Here is a 20,669-nt window from a genome sequence, read left to right on the forward strand (position 1 = left end):
TGACAATTGTTTTTGATTCGATCTCAACATTTTTCCCCAATTCAGGTACACACGTACACAGCAGTTTTTACCTGTTCTTAAAAGTCCCAGATGATTCAAGCAAAATACAACAAAATCATTCGAATAGGTAAAACATGTCGATGAGTTCTCAAATCTCGGTTCAATCGATGTAATTTGAAAACAGAAGGCAAACGGGATGGTTCGAGTACATTGGACGAAACTGTTCATAGCCACTCAAATGCAAATAATTTGAAATCTCGAAATACTCTGAGTTGATATAATTCTAATCGCGTTTGAGCCAATTGAAGACGTTTGGACTCAAATGAATAACCGAACTTGCAAATTGAAGCAATTGACGTTTCGGAGGTCGTTTCAATTTCCAATAAATTCTTCAAAGGTATAGCATGGGAAATGCTTATGAAAAATTTAAGCCCAGAAAATTTCCTTCTAATTCGAATGGAATTGTTCCAAAAAGTAGAGAGCCGAACAGTTTTGGTGTTTGAGTTAACGGTGTTAATTTGAAGTGGCAACACACCTCAATCCTGTTGTCTCAGTGCATTGTGACAGCAATATTTATATCTATCAAGAAGATAAAATTCACATTTCTGGAGTTTTAGTAAAACAACGAATCATAAAAAAACGTTAATCACTTTCTTTTCTTATAGTCGTTTTATAATTTCACTTCACGGTATTGAACCCAAATTTATATATCGGAAAATGGAAACTTGTATACTGTTCATTTGGCGCCCTTATTTAATTGAACATGTTCATGATTTGAAATAAAGAAACACGTGAATCAAGTAGACTCAGCGAAATTTTTGCACAAATCAGCTCGGTTGGCGCCAAACGGTTTCATTAATAATCTAGTATTCATTTTTGCTCTCCAGCGGGCAGCAACATTGCATAACTCGATACGCGCCAAACAATCATCGGAGATCTAGCATGCATTGAGTGGAAAATTTCCAATTTTAAACGAACCAATTTTCTAGTTTTTCTCTACTTTCCCGAAGGATTTTCCTTTTGTACTATAGCCTAAAACCTCCGCATTAACGTCACCCTTCGAACAAAAAAATCATTTTAAGATCGACCCACGCATACCGGAGAACATTAGCAACACACACATTTTTCGCTATTATTTTATATATATAGAAGAAGATAGAAGATATTGCTATTTGAAAGCACATATTTTCTCTCTGATTATTTTCATTCTATAGACTTATCATCGTAATTTCTTTTATTGATAGTCGTTGGTAGCTGTTCTGATTTAAGTATTTCTGAAAATATTTCCGCCTGTCTCACTATTCTGGATGAAAACCGAGCATGAGATAAGTAGTAAATAATGGCGACCACGTGTGAACAGCAACCAATAGTTCTATTGCCAATAGCGCATTCACAGCAACGGCGCTGGATTCCCAAATATCCAGTCGTATTTGGAGTGTACTCGATATATAACTTTTAAGCTTTGAAAAATGAAATACAACTTATTACGGGCCCGAATAGCTGTCTTGTGATCTGTGTGTCTTAATTAGGTCATCTCGTGATAAAGTTTTAAATCCAAAATTGCTTAGCAGAGCATCCTTCTCAAAAGCTTCTATTCCAGAGCTGCTATATTCCGATACTTCCAATCCAAGGATTGATGATATTTCCTTATTAGAACTTCCCGTTCGCAATTTGAACAAAAATACGACCAAATCTTTCTAATTGACACCAGCATATCACGGAGCTCAATGATATTTGGCCATGTGAAACCAGTATAAAACCTAGAGGCGTTCCCCTGAGAGTGAATAATCACTTAATGAGTTGATTGGTACATGAGACGTCATTATGCGTTCTCAGATATTTTCTGAAAAGTACGGAGCTTTCTACACAATATACCCAAAAATTAAAGAAATCGATTCAGCGAATCAAGCTTTTTAATGGACATGGTCGATAAATGCATGACTTGAAATTATGCAAAAGGTTATAACTCAAAAACGAAAAATAACGCTTCACTTTTTTTTATATCTGTTGTTGTTCCAAATTTTAGAATAAATATAAAAATATATAGCGCTCTCAGTCTACAAACCATGAAAACCATCATAAAGATATTCGATTGACGTTTTCAAACACAAAACTCCAACTTTATCTCTATAACACATTTTCCAGAAAACTTTGAACATCCCTCGATAACATATCTTTATGATAACTTTTGACACAGTAATGAAATTTTCATTCTGTCTTTCATTATTCTTTCATTACATCCATCAGCATCACGTGAAAAACTGATACCCGCTCTAGTTCTTGACTGCCGTAACCGAATTTCATATGTGTGATACTCGCGACGTTCATATATTACTACCATTCATATATGAACCATATAGCAGTAAGTTATTGCTTTGCAGCATTCTAGGTTGTACCCGAAATATGATCGTGTATGTATTATGCAGAGGTTGAAACTCATTTCTTCCTTTCCGTTACTTTGATTTCAAAGCCCTGCGCTTGAGTTGCATAAACTACTAGAACAAAGTATCATGCGTTTTCTTCTAACAGAACTTGATGGGAACGCATGGTCGACTAGTACTAGAAACTACTAAAACAAAGCACCATGCGTTTCCTTCTAACAGAACTTGATAGGGGAGCATGGTCGACTGTTATCTATTTTTTAGAAAAAATCAAACATTGTGGTCGTCCACATTTTTTAATAATATGAAAACATACCAATTTAACATGTCCAAAAAATTTTTAATTATCACTAAAAAATCCGGGGTGGTGCAAAAATTGGAAGAGGGAAAAAATATGTTTCAAAATATTCAAGTATTTTTTAATAGAAGAAATACATCTTCAAAAATTTTGAAAAAAATTGTAAACCTTTAACCATTTAATGCTTTAAACATACCTGATTTTTTTCAAATTTTTCGTAGAAGCGGTTTCTTCAAAAATCAATTAAAAAAAATCAATAGAACCACCCTAGCTCCGTCAATATGGCAGTTAAAGCGTTGAAACTTTGAGAAAATTGTTTCCAGTCTATGACCTTTCGAATGTGGTATAACAATATGAATTCACTTTAGGGGCAGATTTCAAATGCTTATCCTGCTATAGCCTTTGTCAGTGATATTCGACTCAGCTAGCTCCTAGTCAGACTGGAACGGATCAAACTAAAAAATTCTCGTTATCAATTTCTACTTACACCATCGTGTATAATACTCTTCCACGTGTGTTCCAGCTTTTTCCTTAACCTATAGGACTGCAGAATATCGATAATACCGATGAACAGCAGGAGTCGTTCGCCTTTCTCGCTACGTGCAGGGATACCACCCGGTCTGAAAAATAAGTGCAGTGAAAGAACATATTCATTCAAACTTCCCAATTTGGAAACTGATGCTAGCCCGATACTCACGGTACATCGTCCTCCTCGTCGATCGGTTCACTCTCGGCCTGAATACTTTCCATTGCAGTCGAATGCGCAACAAGCCGCTGTCGGTTGATGGACCTGTGTTTGGTAGGTGGAAAAATTCAGTAGCAGGCGAAAACGTTGAAATAGAGAAAAAAAATGTTAGTAAAAAGCAGCAAGCGATATAAATAAAACACGAGATAATTCATATGAATGTGAAAAAGATTGAATTGAGGATGCAAATCGATGATTAGTTTGAATGCTTTTAATCAATATCACTCATTGCTTGCATGAAGAAATCGATGGAATTGAAAAGAAGATACATAAAAATAAGAAATTCAAAACAATTTACTTAATGGCACTTTATCTTTCTCCACTAGAGAACGCTAGATTTAAGTGGCAGAAACTGAACTCCATATGTCCATTGTACTGAAGGAATTTATTCCGCTCCAATACACGGTAAAATGATGTTTTCAACAATGCAGCGTTTTATACCCATTCTTATATAAATCCAGAAGTCTCAACTCTAGATAATGATGTTGAATCAACTGTCATGTACAGAGTGGCAACACTAAAGTTATACGCTTAAATTGTTCCATAAAGCTAAAAATGGATAAAAGTATTTGTTTTTTTTTCTTCCTATTTCGAATGTGATGAAAATTAATTCCCAAGACATTTCCTTACTTTTGACTATCTTTCTGTTAGTTGTTACTTTTTTCCGTAAACATAATGATTTTGCTTGCTAGATGCTGTATCTAAAGGAAGTTACATTCTGCCGAAAAAAAATCCTCAATAGAATAGCTTTAAATATCGCCGAAATCAGAACACAACGTTTCCACCAGATTTGCTGTTAGGAATACACGAGCTAGTTTTCTTAGAATTATTATAACTATTAATCTTTAACCTGTTTACTTCCAAAAGCGATAGCCTTTTTCATGATTTCAGTGTTGTTGTTTTAATCAGTTATGGCCCAGCACACGAGCCAGCCCTCATACAGTCCGTGTGCTGTACCTTTTCAAAAATACGCACACGAAGTCTGAAGCACACGCTCGTGTACCGTGTTGCTACTAGATCGAGAGTCGTATGCTTCGAAGAACCAGCTCATGAGCTGGAATGGGGAGCTAGCTCCTGAGCTGACTCATGTGCTAGCTCACGAGCTGAGTTGAGTGTCCGTTTTTTTATTTAATAATACATATACTAAAATTTTTAAGCACACAGTGTCCGCTCTTGTATTGTCTCTTGTCAGTAGGTGGACTACACAAATAGCACACGCTCATGAGTCTGGTTTGAAAAGCACAGCACACGAGTTTAACAGGCACACACTGCAGGTATAGAGCAGCTCGTGTGCTGAGCTCGGACATCACTGGTTTTAATTATGCAAAATTCTTCTTTTTTTGCGTGTTATTCAACAGAATATGCTAAATATCTTAAGTTTACGTTTCGTCTTCGACTCATCAGTGCGTCAGCAGATTATGCTGACGCAAACCCCCGGATCAACATAATCCGCTGAGCAGACGTAAAGTTAATGCTATTTGCAAGACACTTTTTTATTACACAAAGGAGTGTAACGTCTAAACTGACGTCTCGAACGAAACAAGTTTCGGCTTACTGGCCGTACAGATTGTGGTAATTTGAAGGGGAAAAAGCTTGTTTTTACCCCGAAACTTGTTTCGTTCGAGACGTCAGTTTAGACGTTACACTCCTTTGTGTAATAAAAAAGTGTCTTGCAAATAGCATTAACTTTACGTCTGCTCAGCGGATTATGTTGATCCGGGGGTTTGCGTCAGCATAATCTGCTGACGCACTGATGAGTCGAAGACGAAACGTAAACTTAAGAAAATGGTTATGTGCAATTTATGCTAGGAATTTGGGGGTAAAAACAAGCTTTTTTCCCTTCAAATTACCATGCTAAATATGCTAAAGATACGTTTTAAGGGGGGAGTAAGGTATAAACAGTTTCGAAGAATCGTTTTTTTTACATTTTCTTGTAGTTTTAAAAATTTTAACGTCAAAATTTCAAATCAATCAGATCAAAACTGTCAAAATACTTTTCGAGAAAAAAAATTTAAATGCGTTTTTCTGAAAACCAATTCCGTGAACACGATCCTGCAAAATTTATTGAGCCAATTCTTTTCAAACTTGAAACATACTTTCTTGGTGTAAAATGCCTTCCCCCTACGTTTTTGAAATTTTTCCATTTTCTTATTATGGTAATTTGTCAATTCAAAATTGACGGAAAATTTAAGTGTAAGATCACGTTTTTTGCTTGAATATGCCACGAACTGTTAAAAATCAAAATAATAACTTGAGAACGACGGAGGGGGGAAGAATAACTCGTAAAGCAGTCTTGGCATTACATTCCTTTTGTGGAATTTGGCCTTTCTGTTTCAACAGACTTCGCAGCCGATTCTTAGTGTACAGAATCATTGCATGGCTAGTACTATGGATCCTACTGACACTAAGAATCCTTCCAGGTCGGGGCTCGAACATAAGCCAACTGACTTGTAAGACCAGCATCCTATGCATTGAACCAACCCGGGAATAACTCGTACTTTAAGTAAATTCAAGAATATTTTTTATTTCAGATAATTCTACACCGAGTTATTGTGTTCACCGCGCAACGTGATTCTCGAACGAGGTTTCTGGGAATATTCTGTTACCCTTTTTTTTTCAATATTAATATACGGGAATTCAACTAAATATTTTTTAAATAATGCTTTATAATGTAAAAATAGTGCGAATAAATTTTCTCAAGCTGTTTCTGCGTAAAAATTACAGTTTTTGATTCAAATTATTCATTACTCCCTCTTAAAAAATCCACTACAGTAATTTGTGTACATCCGTGGCCAACGCTCAATATCCGAATCCGGCGAACACTAATTTTCACCTATTAGTACCTTTTGTCTTAGATTCATCAGTGCATTAGCAGGTTGTGTTGAACTGATAATACCACTTCGCGTACCAACATAATCCGCGAATAACCGAGTCCAAAACAAAACGTAATAATAAGTAAAATAGTCATAGGAACTTTGCACAAACTACTACTAAATGACTAATTTTTAGATAGAGTATGTAGATGAATGTGTTCCTAATTACATAGACCCAGAAAAATTTATTGGTGGGGGGTGAGGTTGATTTCAGAACATATTGATTACATTCCATACGTATGATAATATGTCTATAATTACTTGACAATTTTTTTCGTTTAAAATTCGTTTGTTAGAAGTTATCCATTTTATAATTGCCTTCAATATCTAAAGAAAATAATTTTTATAATATAGGGAGAGCTAAACCTGAAACTTTTTGAAAATTAAAAAAACATGCATTATAACTAGATTATTAACCAAGTTGATCGAATTGATTCTCTGTTGGTTTCAACCTTTAGTGAAACTGACGTCACAACAATTAAATCGATTGCAACAAGCGAAGGTTCGTTTGAAATCTACTATAAGGTTCAAGTGGCTGTCACTTCGGACCTCAGAGATATAATGGTTCAAGTGAAATAACTGACAAACGTTTAATTTTTTCGGAGGAGGCATAGCCGATTTCAACGAACTCAGGCTCATTTAAGAGCTACTACTGAGTCTTAGGTCACGTTTTATAGGATAGGTAGGGTCGAATGGATAAAAAACACCAATTTTTGCGTTTTTTTAGTGCTATCGTTTAAAAAAAAAGCTTTTGCCTCTTTGCAGTATGAGATAAGAAAAGATAAAAGTATTATAACTTCCAGTGTTTTTACCGGAGAGGCTAGAAATTTGGACGAAATATTCTTGAATTGTTTCACTATAAGAAAATACAAAGAAAAAATAAATGATTTTCAAAAGTGTTAGACCCTACCCACTCCTTAAGATCAAATGGTCGCCATTTCTGGTTCGGAAGATATAATGGTATAACTGGCGTAAATGACCAAACGCTCTTTGTTTTCCTCCACTCAAATGGCTGAACGAATTGCAATAAACTTAGGCTTATTTCAAAGCAACTAATCAAGTTTGAAAGCATTGAGGTGGCGAAGGCGAAAAATCACAGTACATCACCTGGCTTACATCAGCACTTGTTACGAAATCTTATTCGAAACCTTTTAGTCGCAGATCCATAGCGAGAAGATTCTTTCCATCGTAGAGGAGGTGTGTCCGAATTTTTCCCCGGCATTCTGAATAGTGCACATTTGTTGTACGTAACAAACAAACGCTTAAATAATACTATATCTTCTTCGGACACAAGACTCCCATGTAAGCCACTGGTCACCTACGACAATCAGCTGGGTACATATCAATCTTGCCAGAAAGTTGTTCACTGCGGAAAGCTCTGCGATAAACTAGAGAAAAAAACATCACGCTACAAGACAACAAATCCCCACAACGACGATTCCATCACCAACAGCGACGCCTACCCAATGGAATAGGGCGTGAATAGTGAACCATGAGGTGGTTCGCTGGATATCAATGATAGTGCCTATCATCCAAAGAAAAGGGTAAACACGAGAACCAATTCTGCACACAAAATGTAAATGTTAAGTCTTCTCCGATAAGAGTTTGGTAAAATAAATGATAACAATAGTAATAATAATGTTCGATAGTTACACGTCAAATATATTTGAAATAAATCAATATTATCAGAGGTTGTTATCGCCGACATTACATCAATCGCAATCTTTATGATTTGTAACACCTACTTGTAAAACTTGAGCCTAAAATAACAATATAGTAACAGCAAACCGGAAGCCGTTATATTGAACTTCAACAAAACAAACGTTGTAGGTGTTAAACCTACAACCAGCAGTCTTCAAACTGCAGTTTTTCAAATATTAAAATCACTCGTCACCTGACAGATAAAGTGAGAAATCCACAAATCTCTATGCTAAGACAAAAATTTCCAAATTACCAGGAGATCGTGCCACTTGGGCCAATTCTTTATGATTTCTCAAGTAATCCATGTTATCATTTGTTCCATCATACTGATGGAACATCAGAGCAAATTTCCGGAAATATAATACAATTACAATCAAAAAGTTTCTGCCAAAGTATACATGGAAATATATTTCACTAAAATAACTATTCCTTTGCTAACAGCTATATTCACTGCGAAATAAACCATTACTGTTTTTTTTAATACCAACTAAGATTGGGATGAATCCTAGCACAAAATATGAGCGTTACATGAGATTGAAACACGGAAAACACATGTGAAAATCGCGAGTTACTTCGCTTGTGAAGGCGAACGAAAAGCGGCATACCTAATGAGCATTTTTCCATAGGTACTGTTCCTGCATCAGAAAATAGGGGGAAAAGGGATATTTATAGTTAAAATTATTTGTTTCCTTCGGCTGGTGTTGGAACCAATGAAATTGCCCAACGTTCTATGTCTAAATACAGTAATAACGGCTATACATTCCGAGAACTCGCAAATTCATAACTTTCATTCATTCGCGTTTCAACAGAAGCCTAACAATAATTCATATAACAAGATTCAAACACCTACGGAACGAACTTTGCAATCTCGAACAGACTAGGAACTTATCCCGATACAAAACTCAGAACAGTTGCCGTTGTGCATGAGTTAACAGGCAATTTACACGTTGAAAACAATAGAGGAAACTTAATTATTATACATCGTAGGACATCAAAAAAGGCAGGTGCAGTCAAATGTGTATGTACTTTCGAAACGGGATCTGTACAGGCCCAATGTACTGTGAGGTTGAAGCACATTAGAGGGTAAATCAGATTCCGGTGATTGAGTTTGATTTAAACATTCTAGATGATTCTTGATTGTTCCCAAACGAACATTCATTTAATAGTACTTGGTGAGGTGCAAAACATTGCATCGACATAATTGATTTAAAGATAAGACAGTAAAAATCACGTATAAATGCTTGATTATGAATATCTTTAAATGGAAAACCATTAGTGCGTAATACATCACAATAGCTGTTGCTTTGACTAGTTTCTAACACCAAATGCAGTTCTTGCTCGCACTGAAAATCATTCTTTATCGCACATACTGTATATACAAACTCATATGGTAACACAACAATAGTTTATTATAGGGTTAGTGAATCTCAATAGATGAAAATAGCTTACTCAATCATATTGAAACTAAAGCTCTTAAAGACAAAGAAATTTCAATTTAATACGTGTTCATGGGAATATTCCTATGACATGCTTGCTTTAAAAATTATAAATATTTCTTTTCTAGTTAAATAACAAAAACGAAACACCTTGCTAAAAGATATCAGTGCAAATAGAAATACGTTAGCTAATTCCCTACGCTCAGCAAAAAGTAATTGACCAATAATTGAATAAGAGAATAATAAAACAAAAGTACTTGAAGTGGAAAGATGGGTAAAGTTGGTTTCAGAAGGTTCAGAAAAAATAATTAACCGATAAATGAATAAGAGAATAATAGCACAATAGTATTGAAAGTAGTAAGACAAGTAAAGTTGGATTCAAACGACACGTCGGTTTCTGTCAACATCATGGAGCTACTTCCAATTATTGCGCAAAACATCCAACAAACATCTAATCTGGTCTGATCGAAACCAATTAATGATAGTAAAATTTACTCCCTTTCTTTAAAATAAAACTACAAATCTTTTGCATATAACAAATAATTCAAAGCGCCATTTATAGGAGCCATTAACAACACAACATCTACGCATGCATCGAAAACCGGACACCGGATTACTGGCGAACTCCTAAACTTGAAGGTAACACAGAGTTGTTCATGTCTAAGTCTATCTTGTTGTTTAAAACGCCGTTTTAATCCACCTAGTGGTTGTTATACCTTTCTTATATCACGCGTATTTCCATAAATATTACTTGGAAATTCTTCAAAAAACTTTCCATTCAATCTTCAATAGGAATAGGAAAGTTCATTCGGGTATAAAATAGCACAACGATATGTGATTTACAGAGACGTCTGAGTGTAAAATATTCCAACGGTTCCACCAAAAACGTTCAACACTTTGGTTCAACCTGCGTAAAAAAAAGAAACTAAGCCTTTTAAATATCATGCGCAGTATTGATTGTAAACTATAAAAGTCCATTCATTAGAAATAAAATCGACTCAACTATACAATAGAAATATGAACTCCAAAAGGTGAGATATTTAAATGCTCACAAGACCCTATCTCATGCCGCTTTGAGTGTCTATGATAACATTTGGTCAATAAAACGGTCTCGAGAGGAAGACGCTATCGCCTTCTGCTTTGGTTATAAAATGAGATACTTACAATGAATTTGTGTGCTATAATCCATTGCAAATTATTCAAAATTATTCAACAAATTCATCGTTATCGTTTCGTTATCTGACATTTTCCTGCTCATTATCAGCTGATCCCGATCAATGGAGTAGTTTAGAGTTGCGACCATGGACGCATGATTTGTAAAGAGGAGATTACAATCCAGAAATTAATTGGAATTCAGGAAGTAAGATTCACAAGCAGCTTTTTAAAACTTCCAGCTTCTCACATCACGGAATGAATTGCAATGTCACATCTGTGCACTTTTCTATTGATCAAACCATATAAATAGTAGTTTGTTCGAAGTGTTTATACAAAACTAGAGATCCGATCACCAAACGGTTCAGTTTGCGTGGCAGATGCGCATTGTTTTGTCTGAGTGATATAGTTGCCCCCTTGAAAGTGACAATTTTCAACCAATTAGTAATCTTCAGATTAGTTCTAATAGAACTGAGGATTTTCGAATGATTGGGTCTAAGTTTTGTTTTATTTTATTTTGGTGCAGGGAAAAGCACGGTGGAGTTAATTTCTTTAAAACTTAAAGTTCTCATACGTTCGGCAAGACGATCGTTAGAAAGTACGATCTAGCTCCGTTTCACTCAAAACGTTCAAAGAGTATAGCTAAATAGTGACTTAATCTATTGATTGGCTGTAGTATAGCTACTCGGAAGTTGTCAGTTGCCAGAAAAGAAACTCGTATCAGTCACACGCGACGTTTACAAGAAACCAAGGAACAGTGCCGTTAAACATGCCCAAGCTGTCTGTTTGGCGTAAACCAAATTGAAAATCGCCTAAGTTGGGTTAACAAGCCAGCTGGGTCCATTATTAGGTCAAATATGTCTAAAATCAATTTTCTCAAATCAAGCAATTTAACACGTCGACCAAAAAGATCCACTTTTATTCTTTTATTCTTAATTTTTATTCCAAAATTTCTACACTACTTTCATACCACAATTTCTCCTGAGCCTCAAAAAACGCTTCAGTATCAGCGATAGCATCATTTTTCGATGCAAATCTCTTTCCAGAAAACTTCTTTTTCACATCCAAGAACGGATCGAAGCCTTTCACGCAGTCCACCTGGGTTCGATTCCCAACTCAGCACATGGGGTCAGGAAGTTTTTCTGCTCCAGACCTTCAGTTTAAAGCCTCTATAATCAAAGTTAAAAAATTGCTGAGGGCTAAATATGGCGAATATGGTGTGTCTGGCAGCAATTCGAATTTCAATTCATGGGATCTAGTTATCGTAACGAATATTGAAATATTTATTAAATATTTTTTTGCCTTTCTCATATATAAAGGCTATGCAATCACTGTGAAAACCGACTTTTTAACCGAAGCCCGGAGGTCCGAATATCATATACCATTTGACTCAGCTCGACGAATTGAGCAAATGTCTGTCTGTCTCTGTGTGTGTGTGTGTGTGTGTGTGTGTGTGTGTGTGTGTGTGTGTGTGTGTGTTTGTGTGTGTGTGTGTAACAAAAATATGCACTCACTTTTCTCAGAGTTAGCAGAATCTATTTTCACTAACTTAGATTCAAATGAAAGATCTCGTGGTCCCATAGCGTGCTATTGAATTTCATCCCGATCCGACTTCCGGTTCCGGAGTTATATGGTAATATATGAAAATTTGAGAAAAAGTTTGCACTCAATTATCTCTGAAACAACTCAACCGATTTTCACAAACAAAGATTCAAATGAAAGGTCTTATAGTTTTCTAACACTTTGTAAAATGTTTTATCTGGATCCGACTTCCGGTTCCGGAACTAAAGCGTGATAAGTGAATAATTACCTATTTCATGAGTATTTTTTTTACGAATAATGGTTAAAAACAGGTACAAATCCCAAAAAAACTGTCTGATAAATTTTTCTAGTTTGCAGAGCTTGTTAGTTTATGGGCGAAAAAACTTAATTCGGCACTACTGGTTCCCCCTTTTCCAGTTCCGGAAGCACCGAAGGTGGTGATGAAAAACTCCATAAATAGAACTCACTTCGATTTCTCTGCGATGCTTGAACCGATTTTCACACATCTTGATTTGAATTAAAGCTCATATTATCTTTGAAGCTGCTGTGAAATTTCATCCGGATCCGACTTCCGGTTTCGGAGTTATAGGGTAAAGTGTGTTCAATATTGTACACCGTCACTTAAACCGGCGAAACAAAACACGTAACAAAATTCTAAAATGGTCTCAAAACTACACAAATTGATAGCCATTATCAGTAGGCAACTAAACAAACCGATCCCGGCTATCCTGGTTCCCGGTCTTCGGTTCCGAAAGCACCGTAAATAGTGATCATATATACCAAAATGGATCTCACTCACTTCTCTCAGCGATGGTTTGACCGATATCCACAAACTTAGATTCCAATGAAAGGTCTCATGGTCCCATACGGAATTCCTGAATTTCATCCGGATCCGACTTCCGGTTCCGGAGTTATAGGGTAAAGTGTGTTCAATATTGTACACCGTCACTTAAACTGGTGGAACAAAAACCGTAAAAAATGTTGTCAACTGGACTCAAAACCATTATTCTTAATCTAAGGGTCAAATGAAAGGTCACTACCAAAAGTTACTGCATATTTTCGGATACAACAAACATTAAATCGTCATTTAGAGAGCGATGGCAAAATTGTATAAAATCTTCGAAATTTGAATAAAAACAAGTAGAGTTTGTACGTCATGTTAGTTGGTGGCCGTACGAACCGACTTCGATTATACCGGTTCTCGGATTCCGGTGCTGGAAGTACATATAATAGTGAACCCACTTCGTTTTCTAATGGATGGCCTAATCGATCAGAGAACTGTTTCATTCTGTGTGTTATACTAGTTGATACACAAGCAATCCCTTGGTTTCTTTCAAAAATCGAAGAGAAATTTTTTGAATACCACAATATTATACATGAGAAAGGCATCATTACACCACTAGGTGGATTAAAACAGGTTTCTAGGTTGATATAACTGTCAGTGACATCTGTGCCCAGTGTCACTTCAAAATATTCATTAGTATACGTCAGTCCTTCTGAAGTATTAAAAGTGCAATCGTCGATTCGTACAATGAGTGAAGTTATTCAACAAAGAAGTCACATTAAATTTTGTTTGCGGAATCAAATTTCTGATGCCGAAACGTTCAGAACGTTGCAAAAGGCCTTCGGTGATAATTGTATGTCGCAAGCAAGTGTTTTTGATTGGTACAAGTTGTTCAAAGAGGGTCAAGAACGCGTAGACCACGAACCACGTCCAGGGCGGCCATCAACTGATGATGAACACGTCAATAAAACCAAGGAACTGGTGCTCGAGAATCGACGATGAACAGTCGTAGACCTTACTGGGATCGTTGGAATATCGGAAGGATCAGTAAAAACCATTTTGGAAGATCATTTGGGCCGACAACTCTTGGTTTTTGCACCACGATAAAGCACCGTCACGTACTGCAGTGATTCTTCGTGTTTTTTCGCCAAAATTTCAACCGCAACCACCATATTCGCCTGATTTAGCTCCGTTTGACTGGATAGCCAACTCAAACGACCGCTCCGGAGAAACCGTTTTGAGTTTATTGAACACATCAAACTTGAATCACTTCGCGCATTGAAGGCTATTCCGGAAATTGACGTTAACAACTGTTTCGAGGATTGGACAAAAACGTTAGCTCAAGTGTATTGGGGCCGGCGGGATTACTTTGAAGGATACGAAATAGATTTAAAAAATAAATACAGAATTTTGAAATCAGGAACAAAGTCTTACTATTTTTTGCCCACAGTAGTATAAGTAACTGTTTGAGGATGTTTCTGAGAACGCGGATTTAATTACTTGGACTACGCAGAATTCGGTTATTTGAAGCGCAGAGGTTTGAATGCAGTGAAAATGCTCAAAATTTAAAAAAGAAACATTATGCATTCTACCCCAAGTAGCAATCCGCAACTAGTTCTGATACGACAAAGTCTAACAAAGTCAAACTATGTTGCAACAAAAGCACGAATATGTTTTTTATGTTATACTGGTTTAAACATGGTGCCAGTAATGTTACATCATAACATAACTAGTTACGAAATAGTTATTTAGGTTCCCAATCATAACATCTTTGTGTCATATTGAATTAAATATAATTTATAAGCTATCGTTACTTAATCCAAACATATCTTTAATCACAATAGTGCTTCTAGCCACTAGTTGAAAATAAGTTTATTTGACTTCAATAGTAACAACCCATAGCTAGTTTTGATATGGGTTGTTGCAAAAAGAGCACGAACATGTTTTTTATGTTATACTGGTTAAAACAAGGTGACAGCAGTGTTTCTTTATAACGTAAACATTATACTTACTATCATTTGTAAGTTATTGTTACTTGATTCTAACATATCTTTAATCAAAGCTATGTTTTTAGCTACTAGTTGAGAAAAGGTTTATTTTCCGTTGCAAAACCATTATAAATACGTTAACGTATATGTGAATCGAATTTAACCAAGTTTCGTATTGATAAATTAAGCTTTAAGTTTTCGCCAAACTATTCTATGAGTCACTCACGAATAGTGATAATTCTTGTGTTAATATTTTACAGACATTTTTTTATCTTTGCAATTAATTTTTTTTTTAATTTATTTGGAAAAAAATTCATAAGTTGAAAACTACACGTTAACAAATTGAAAAGTCTATGTATTTAAATTCGTATCATTGCTCATATTCAATCATTCGAGAGTTAAATTTACATATCGCCAAAATATCATTATTTCTGTTTTCTGTGTATGAAAGCAATCCCGCTGTCGTCAGATTACAAATGTCACGGTTCCTGTGTCACCGACACATAACAAAGAAAAGCCATTCTTGCATGCCTTTGCTTCGAATGCTCAGACAAACAGGCAGTGTGCCTTCAAACATCAACTAATATGCAACTGAAAACAAAGTCAGACAAACCAAAACCCTACATCGTGCAGGTGTTTGCCAAGCTCAACAGCTGATGGTGTGGAAAGCAAACGAAATTATCATGCACAAATATAAACACACACTCACACAGACATAGACAGACACCAATAACGTGCCGGGCGGTCCGACACGCGAAGCATTCCAACTCACCTGCTCCTGTTGAGTGCCGACGTCCTTTGTTCTTCCCGTTCCTGCACCATGTACTGGTCCGCCTCCGGTGCGTCCTCGTAGTCCGATTCGCCGTCCGACCTTGCCTTGGCCGCCGCTTCCTGTTTCTCCTTCAGGGCCTGATCGAGATTGTGGACCCCGACCAGCAGTGAGTAGTCCATAATTTTGAACGATTCCAGCACCCGACAGTCCCGCTGGATGGTTTTAATCAGTGCATTGCAGGTGTCCGCTTCCAGGAAGATACCGTTCGGATGGTGCTCCATAAAGTCCAGATCCTTGTACGTGGGGGAAGATTTGGATCGTTCTACCTTGTTGGCCTACAGATGGGGGGACGGAAGACGGATGGTAAAAACGATTTCGATTAGAAGTTGGAAAACACATAAACTGGCATAAGTGATTAGAGTGTACAATTACCAAAGAGCCGTATTCGTAACCTTTCGTTATTTAGTTTCTCTTTGTTTTCGATTAGATTTCTATCGACAAAATCTATAAGCAAGGCTCACATTCGCAGACTGAAGTTGGTCTTATCCCAAGTAGCAAATGTAACTTATTCAATTTTCAAAATGTTTTACAATTGATTTAGAAATGTTATTTATGTTAGATATGTTCATAAAGATTTTTAAATATATTAAAATTGGTTGTGCAACTTATCACTGTTAAGTTTCACAATACTACCGAAAAAATCACTGTAGAACAACTTTAAGTACATCTAAAACAATTATGCAGTAAATCACCAACTTGTTAATGTTTCGCTAGAAGTTCTGCAAAAAATTTCACATCGTCATGTGAAACGGGAGTAACTATAACAATTGTGCAACTTATCAAAAACTTTCCAAACGACTGTCATAATTGTACCGGACACAATATACGTCGAAATTGCAATAAATCTCTTGTAGAAGAAAAATTAGTGAAATGATTGATGCTCTCCGCAAGGCAAACAAAGCTAAGCCGAATTGATAACGTTGCTGTAAAAAATATATTTCTGCAGAGTCCGCATTGTTTTTGCTGCCTCATGAATTTTTAGATCAGTGTGTGCAGTTTTCTTCAGTTTTAGAAAAACAATGATATAAAATTCAGAACTTGCAAAAAAGTTGTGCAAGATTTATCGGTTTGAATTGAACGCAAAACTTGCAGACATGAGATTATTATCATAAAAGTTGCAGGAATACAGCGTTATATACGCAATGAACACAAAAATCAATCAGATAATTCTATTCGGTTTTCATCTCGCGAAAAAAATAAGCAGACCTGACATCACTTTTTCAAGATATTGAACGAAAAGTTAATTCATCATAGCTACATAGCTCATAGTTATATATTACCGCTTGAGCAACTTGTTTTTGCAACTGCAGCACATGAGCGTACCAAAATAATACCTACGGTGCGTATCACAAATGTCGGGTTCACTAAGATAAGTGACTAAACTGTATTGTTGTTTAATTCAACTAGAAGATTACTGATGAAAAAACAAAACGTAGAGCATTTCTTTCCGAAATATTAACATGTTAATGTTTTCTGTTATTTAGATAATATATGTAATAACGTTGGGTGAACCATTTTCTATTCAACTCACTGTTACCATCGATGCCATATTGGAAAATATTGAAGCAAAATTCATTTCGAGATTTTTCATGTTTAATTACACATTAGTTTGATCAAAATCGTCTGAAAATTTTAAGAATATTTGAATACACGTATTTTAAACACCATTCCGATGATTCTCATTCAAAATAATAGACTGTTATTTTCACAGTAATTGGTGCACAATCATTAAAAACGCGTTAATTCAAAGGCGGTTGAAAATGTTTCACTATAAAAATGCAGTTCGTTGTCGACTTTTCAATTACAAAAACACTAAAGATCAATTCTACAGTATGTAGGATTATCATTTTTCTTGTGCAGATTTTTTTACAAGATCGAAGTTTGTGTTAAGTGCAGTTGTATTGAAAATCAAATGTGAAACTTATTCATTCGAAATAAAGTTTGCATGTTTTTGTAAACGTCATTCCATTTCTTGTTTACATTACGTAGTAATTCTCACGAGTTTTACAATTGTTTTTTTTCGCTGACTTTATTACTGCCTTTGTCATGGGATCGAGGCATGAGTTTTTGTATTAGTTGCACAATCGTTGTGAATAAATGTTCGTAATAACGGATGAACTTGAAGATATGTCGCACAATACAGAAAAATTGCGCTATTTCCATAACACAACAGTTACCTGAATAGTAATATAAACTAACTTGATAAATTGCACAATAAGTAGGAAAAAAAACAGCAACTTAACGTGCTACTTGGGTTGTTACATGCTTATAATTCTTGAAATTGGATCCACATTTCCCTTGGCATTATCAAATTTAAGACTTCATTTGAGATCGGCATGAAGACAATAATTTCTAGTTTAACAGGTCTTTAATTTACTTAGACTCTTAGAATCAGCTAGTTAAACTTCATTTGACAATTATCGATGATTTTTGAAGATGTTCAGTTCAATTACTTAGAAGAAATAGAAACTAATTTCAAATCCCTCGACCGAAGATAAGCGTATTCTGCAACGATCGAAACAACTGGTAGTCGGATGGCTCCGAATATTGACTATAGGGTGATTTTTTAAGAGTTGTAGGATTTGATTTTCAAAAAAACACTCAAATATTTTGCTGAAATTGATGAAATCTTTATTGAAATCGATAGAACGACCAATATAACTCAACGTTTGATTTCGTGCAAATGTTGGCCGCGGCTCCGCGTTAGATGGCCCATGCGCAAGGTCCTAATTTTTTCTCGAACATATCGGCTGGTATTTCACGAATAATGTCACCGGCCCATAATCCACACCAAACAGTGACTTTTTTGGGATGCATTGGTAGCTCTCACAATGCTTCTGGCTGGTCTTCACTCCAGATGCGACAATTTTGCTTGTTCACATATCCATTCAACCAGTTATGAGCTTCGTCGCTGAATACAATTTTCCGATATAAAAGTAGAACTTCTTCCGAACTTTGCCAGCGCCCATTCATGATTAAATTATATACCAAACGACGATTCATGAAAAAATTATAGACCAAACTGAACAAGTTTGACAATGACACCAGACATGATTCACGCGTGATCTGTCAGAAACAGTGTTGCCAGAAAGATACCAGCAGTAAAAATCACCCTTTATAAGGCGGGCGAGGCAGCATTCTTTACACCAGGATATCGCCTTATGCCTTAAAAAATAAAATTCGCTGATTTTCTCAGATTTTTCCGAGAAAATTGTAAATCTGATCATTTGGCAGTTTTGGTATCTCATGAGTACCAGTTTGTACTAAAGTGCACGTGACTAATTTCAATTATTTTGCGTTTTACCTTCGGCTCATCAGTGCATTAGCAGGTTAAAGTGAACCCCTGATGCCCCATCGCGGATCAACATAATCCTCAAAGCAGTAGAAAAGATATTACTATTTTCAACACACTTGTTTTGCACCAAAGTGTAAAATTATTTCTGACGTACGGAATAAAAAAACAAAACCAATTGACGGTTATTCTGACAGCCGAAAGTGAACCGTAAAATAATTAGAAATTCCATGAATAAATATTAATGTTTCAAAATATTAGATTCCATGAAAATATACCACTATTGCGTTACTTCATCCTTTTTTGTTAACTTAACATCTTGTAGTATCGGGAGTGGGTCATTTGACTGAAAGCAGTCTATTTCTACTGCTGAAAAATAGCATCCCAATCTATAGTTTGGAAAATTTGACTGTGAGTTACGACCAGGACATTAATAACATAAACATCAATGCACTTCAGTCGTCACTGTTGACGTAGGACTACATAACTTATACCAAAATCAATGTTTTTGTTTTGAATATTTAGATAGTAGTTTGTTGACATCCTTGGACAGATTAAACCATGAAGGAAAAAAATATTTTGATAACAGTTCTTTTGTGTCCCTCACAGTAAAAAATGATGAAATTTACAAGTGATGTAAATCCACGTGTGACTCAATTTATAAAAATGTAACCTTATAAATGACGGAATTTTACAAGAATGATTTAAAAAACCTACTTCGGTGCAAATAAGTGATTTGTAAATAGCAAATACTTTACGTCTGCTCAGCGGTTTATGTTGAACCGTTAGGTGGCGTTAGCAGTTCAACATAAACTGCTGACGCACTGATGAGCTGAATGCGAAAGGTAAAAATTAGATTTAAACCCGTTACATGTTTCAAAATGTAAAAACGAATCAAAATGTATAAATATTATATCAAATCAACTGTGGAAATGTGTCATTTTTTCTGTTAGAATGTGTAGGCTTCAGATAACGTAATTTAGCACGATTTATTTGGATCTAAGCGAAACATTATCTCGAAAATGGAGCCCAGAGAAATTTGGATGCTATGGTAAGGAGCGTTTAGTTTGATGGTGTTTGTGATAAGAACTGCTGATCAAGATCATTCATGACCTGTAGAATTCCGATGAAAATCATTGCCGCTCGTGTGAGGTGAACGGTGCACAAAAGAAACCCACGAATGGTCTACTCGTTGTCGTGTACTACAACTTGCTCCACAGCGCTAATGAATCAAACATAATGTAAATTGGTTCAATAATAATCATGATAGAGGCTCTGTTTGAATACCAATATACACCCTGAATAGCGGAATACCGATAAAAATGCTTTACCTCTCGTTCGAAGCGAACGGTGCATAAAATAAATCCGCAGATGGTTCATTTACTAGTGAGCACAGCAACCTTCTCTATGGCATTTGCGAAGTGCCTAGGTCGTAAGTTCGTCCCGGGTTGGCGGTTCAATGCATAGGGCGCTGGCCTTACAAACCACTTGTCGTTTGTTCGAGCCCCGACCTGGAAGGATTCGTAGTGTCAGTAGAATCGTAGCATTAGCCATGCAATAGTTCTGTACACTCTGAATCGGCTGCGAAGTCTGTTGAAATGAAACAGAAGGTCAAATTCCACTACAGGCATGTAATACCAAAGCT

General features: G+C 36.0%; 1 protein-coding gene across 20 annotated transcripts in view; it reads right to left on the minus strand.

Annotated features, from left to right (window-relative positions):
- Positions 1-20,669, minus strand: part of LOC131431008 (phosphatidylinositol 4-phosphate 5-kinase type-1 alpha) — a 166,265-nt gene that overhangs the window by 46,781 nt on the left and 98,815 nt on the right. For 19 of the 20 annotated variants that reach the window (XR_009229626.1, XR_009229627.1, XM_058596379.1 and 16 more), the window contains exons 7-10: positions 15,673-16,007; positions 8,604-8,633; positions 3,377-3,469; positions 3,167-3,299 (exon numbers count right to left, since the gene is read on the minus strand). Coding sequence is in view for 18 of the 20 variants with exons in the window: in XM_058596379.1 (XP_058452362.1) it covers positions 3,167-3,299; positions 3,377-3,469; positions 8,604-8,633; positions 15,673-16,007 (591 nt within the window). In the remaining 2 variants the exon portion in view is untranslated. The remainder of the gene's footprint in view (positions 1-3,166; positions 3,300-3,376; positions 3,470-8,603; positions 8,634-15,672; positions 16,008-20,669) is intronic. The other variant, XM_058596373.1, reaches the window with a different exon arrangement.

The sequence above is a fragment of the Malaya genurostris genome, chromosome 2 (genome assembly GCF_030247185.1).
Source record: "Malaya genurostris strain Urasoe2022 chromosome 2, Malgen_1.1, whole genome shotgun sequence".
In the NCBI taxonomy this organism is placed as follows: Eukaryota; Metazoa; Arthropoda; class Insecta; order Diptera; family Culicidae; genus Malaya; species Malaya genurostris.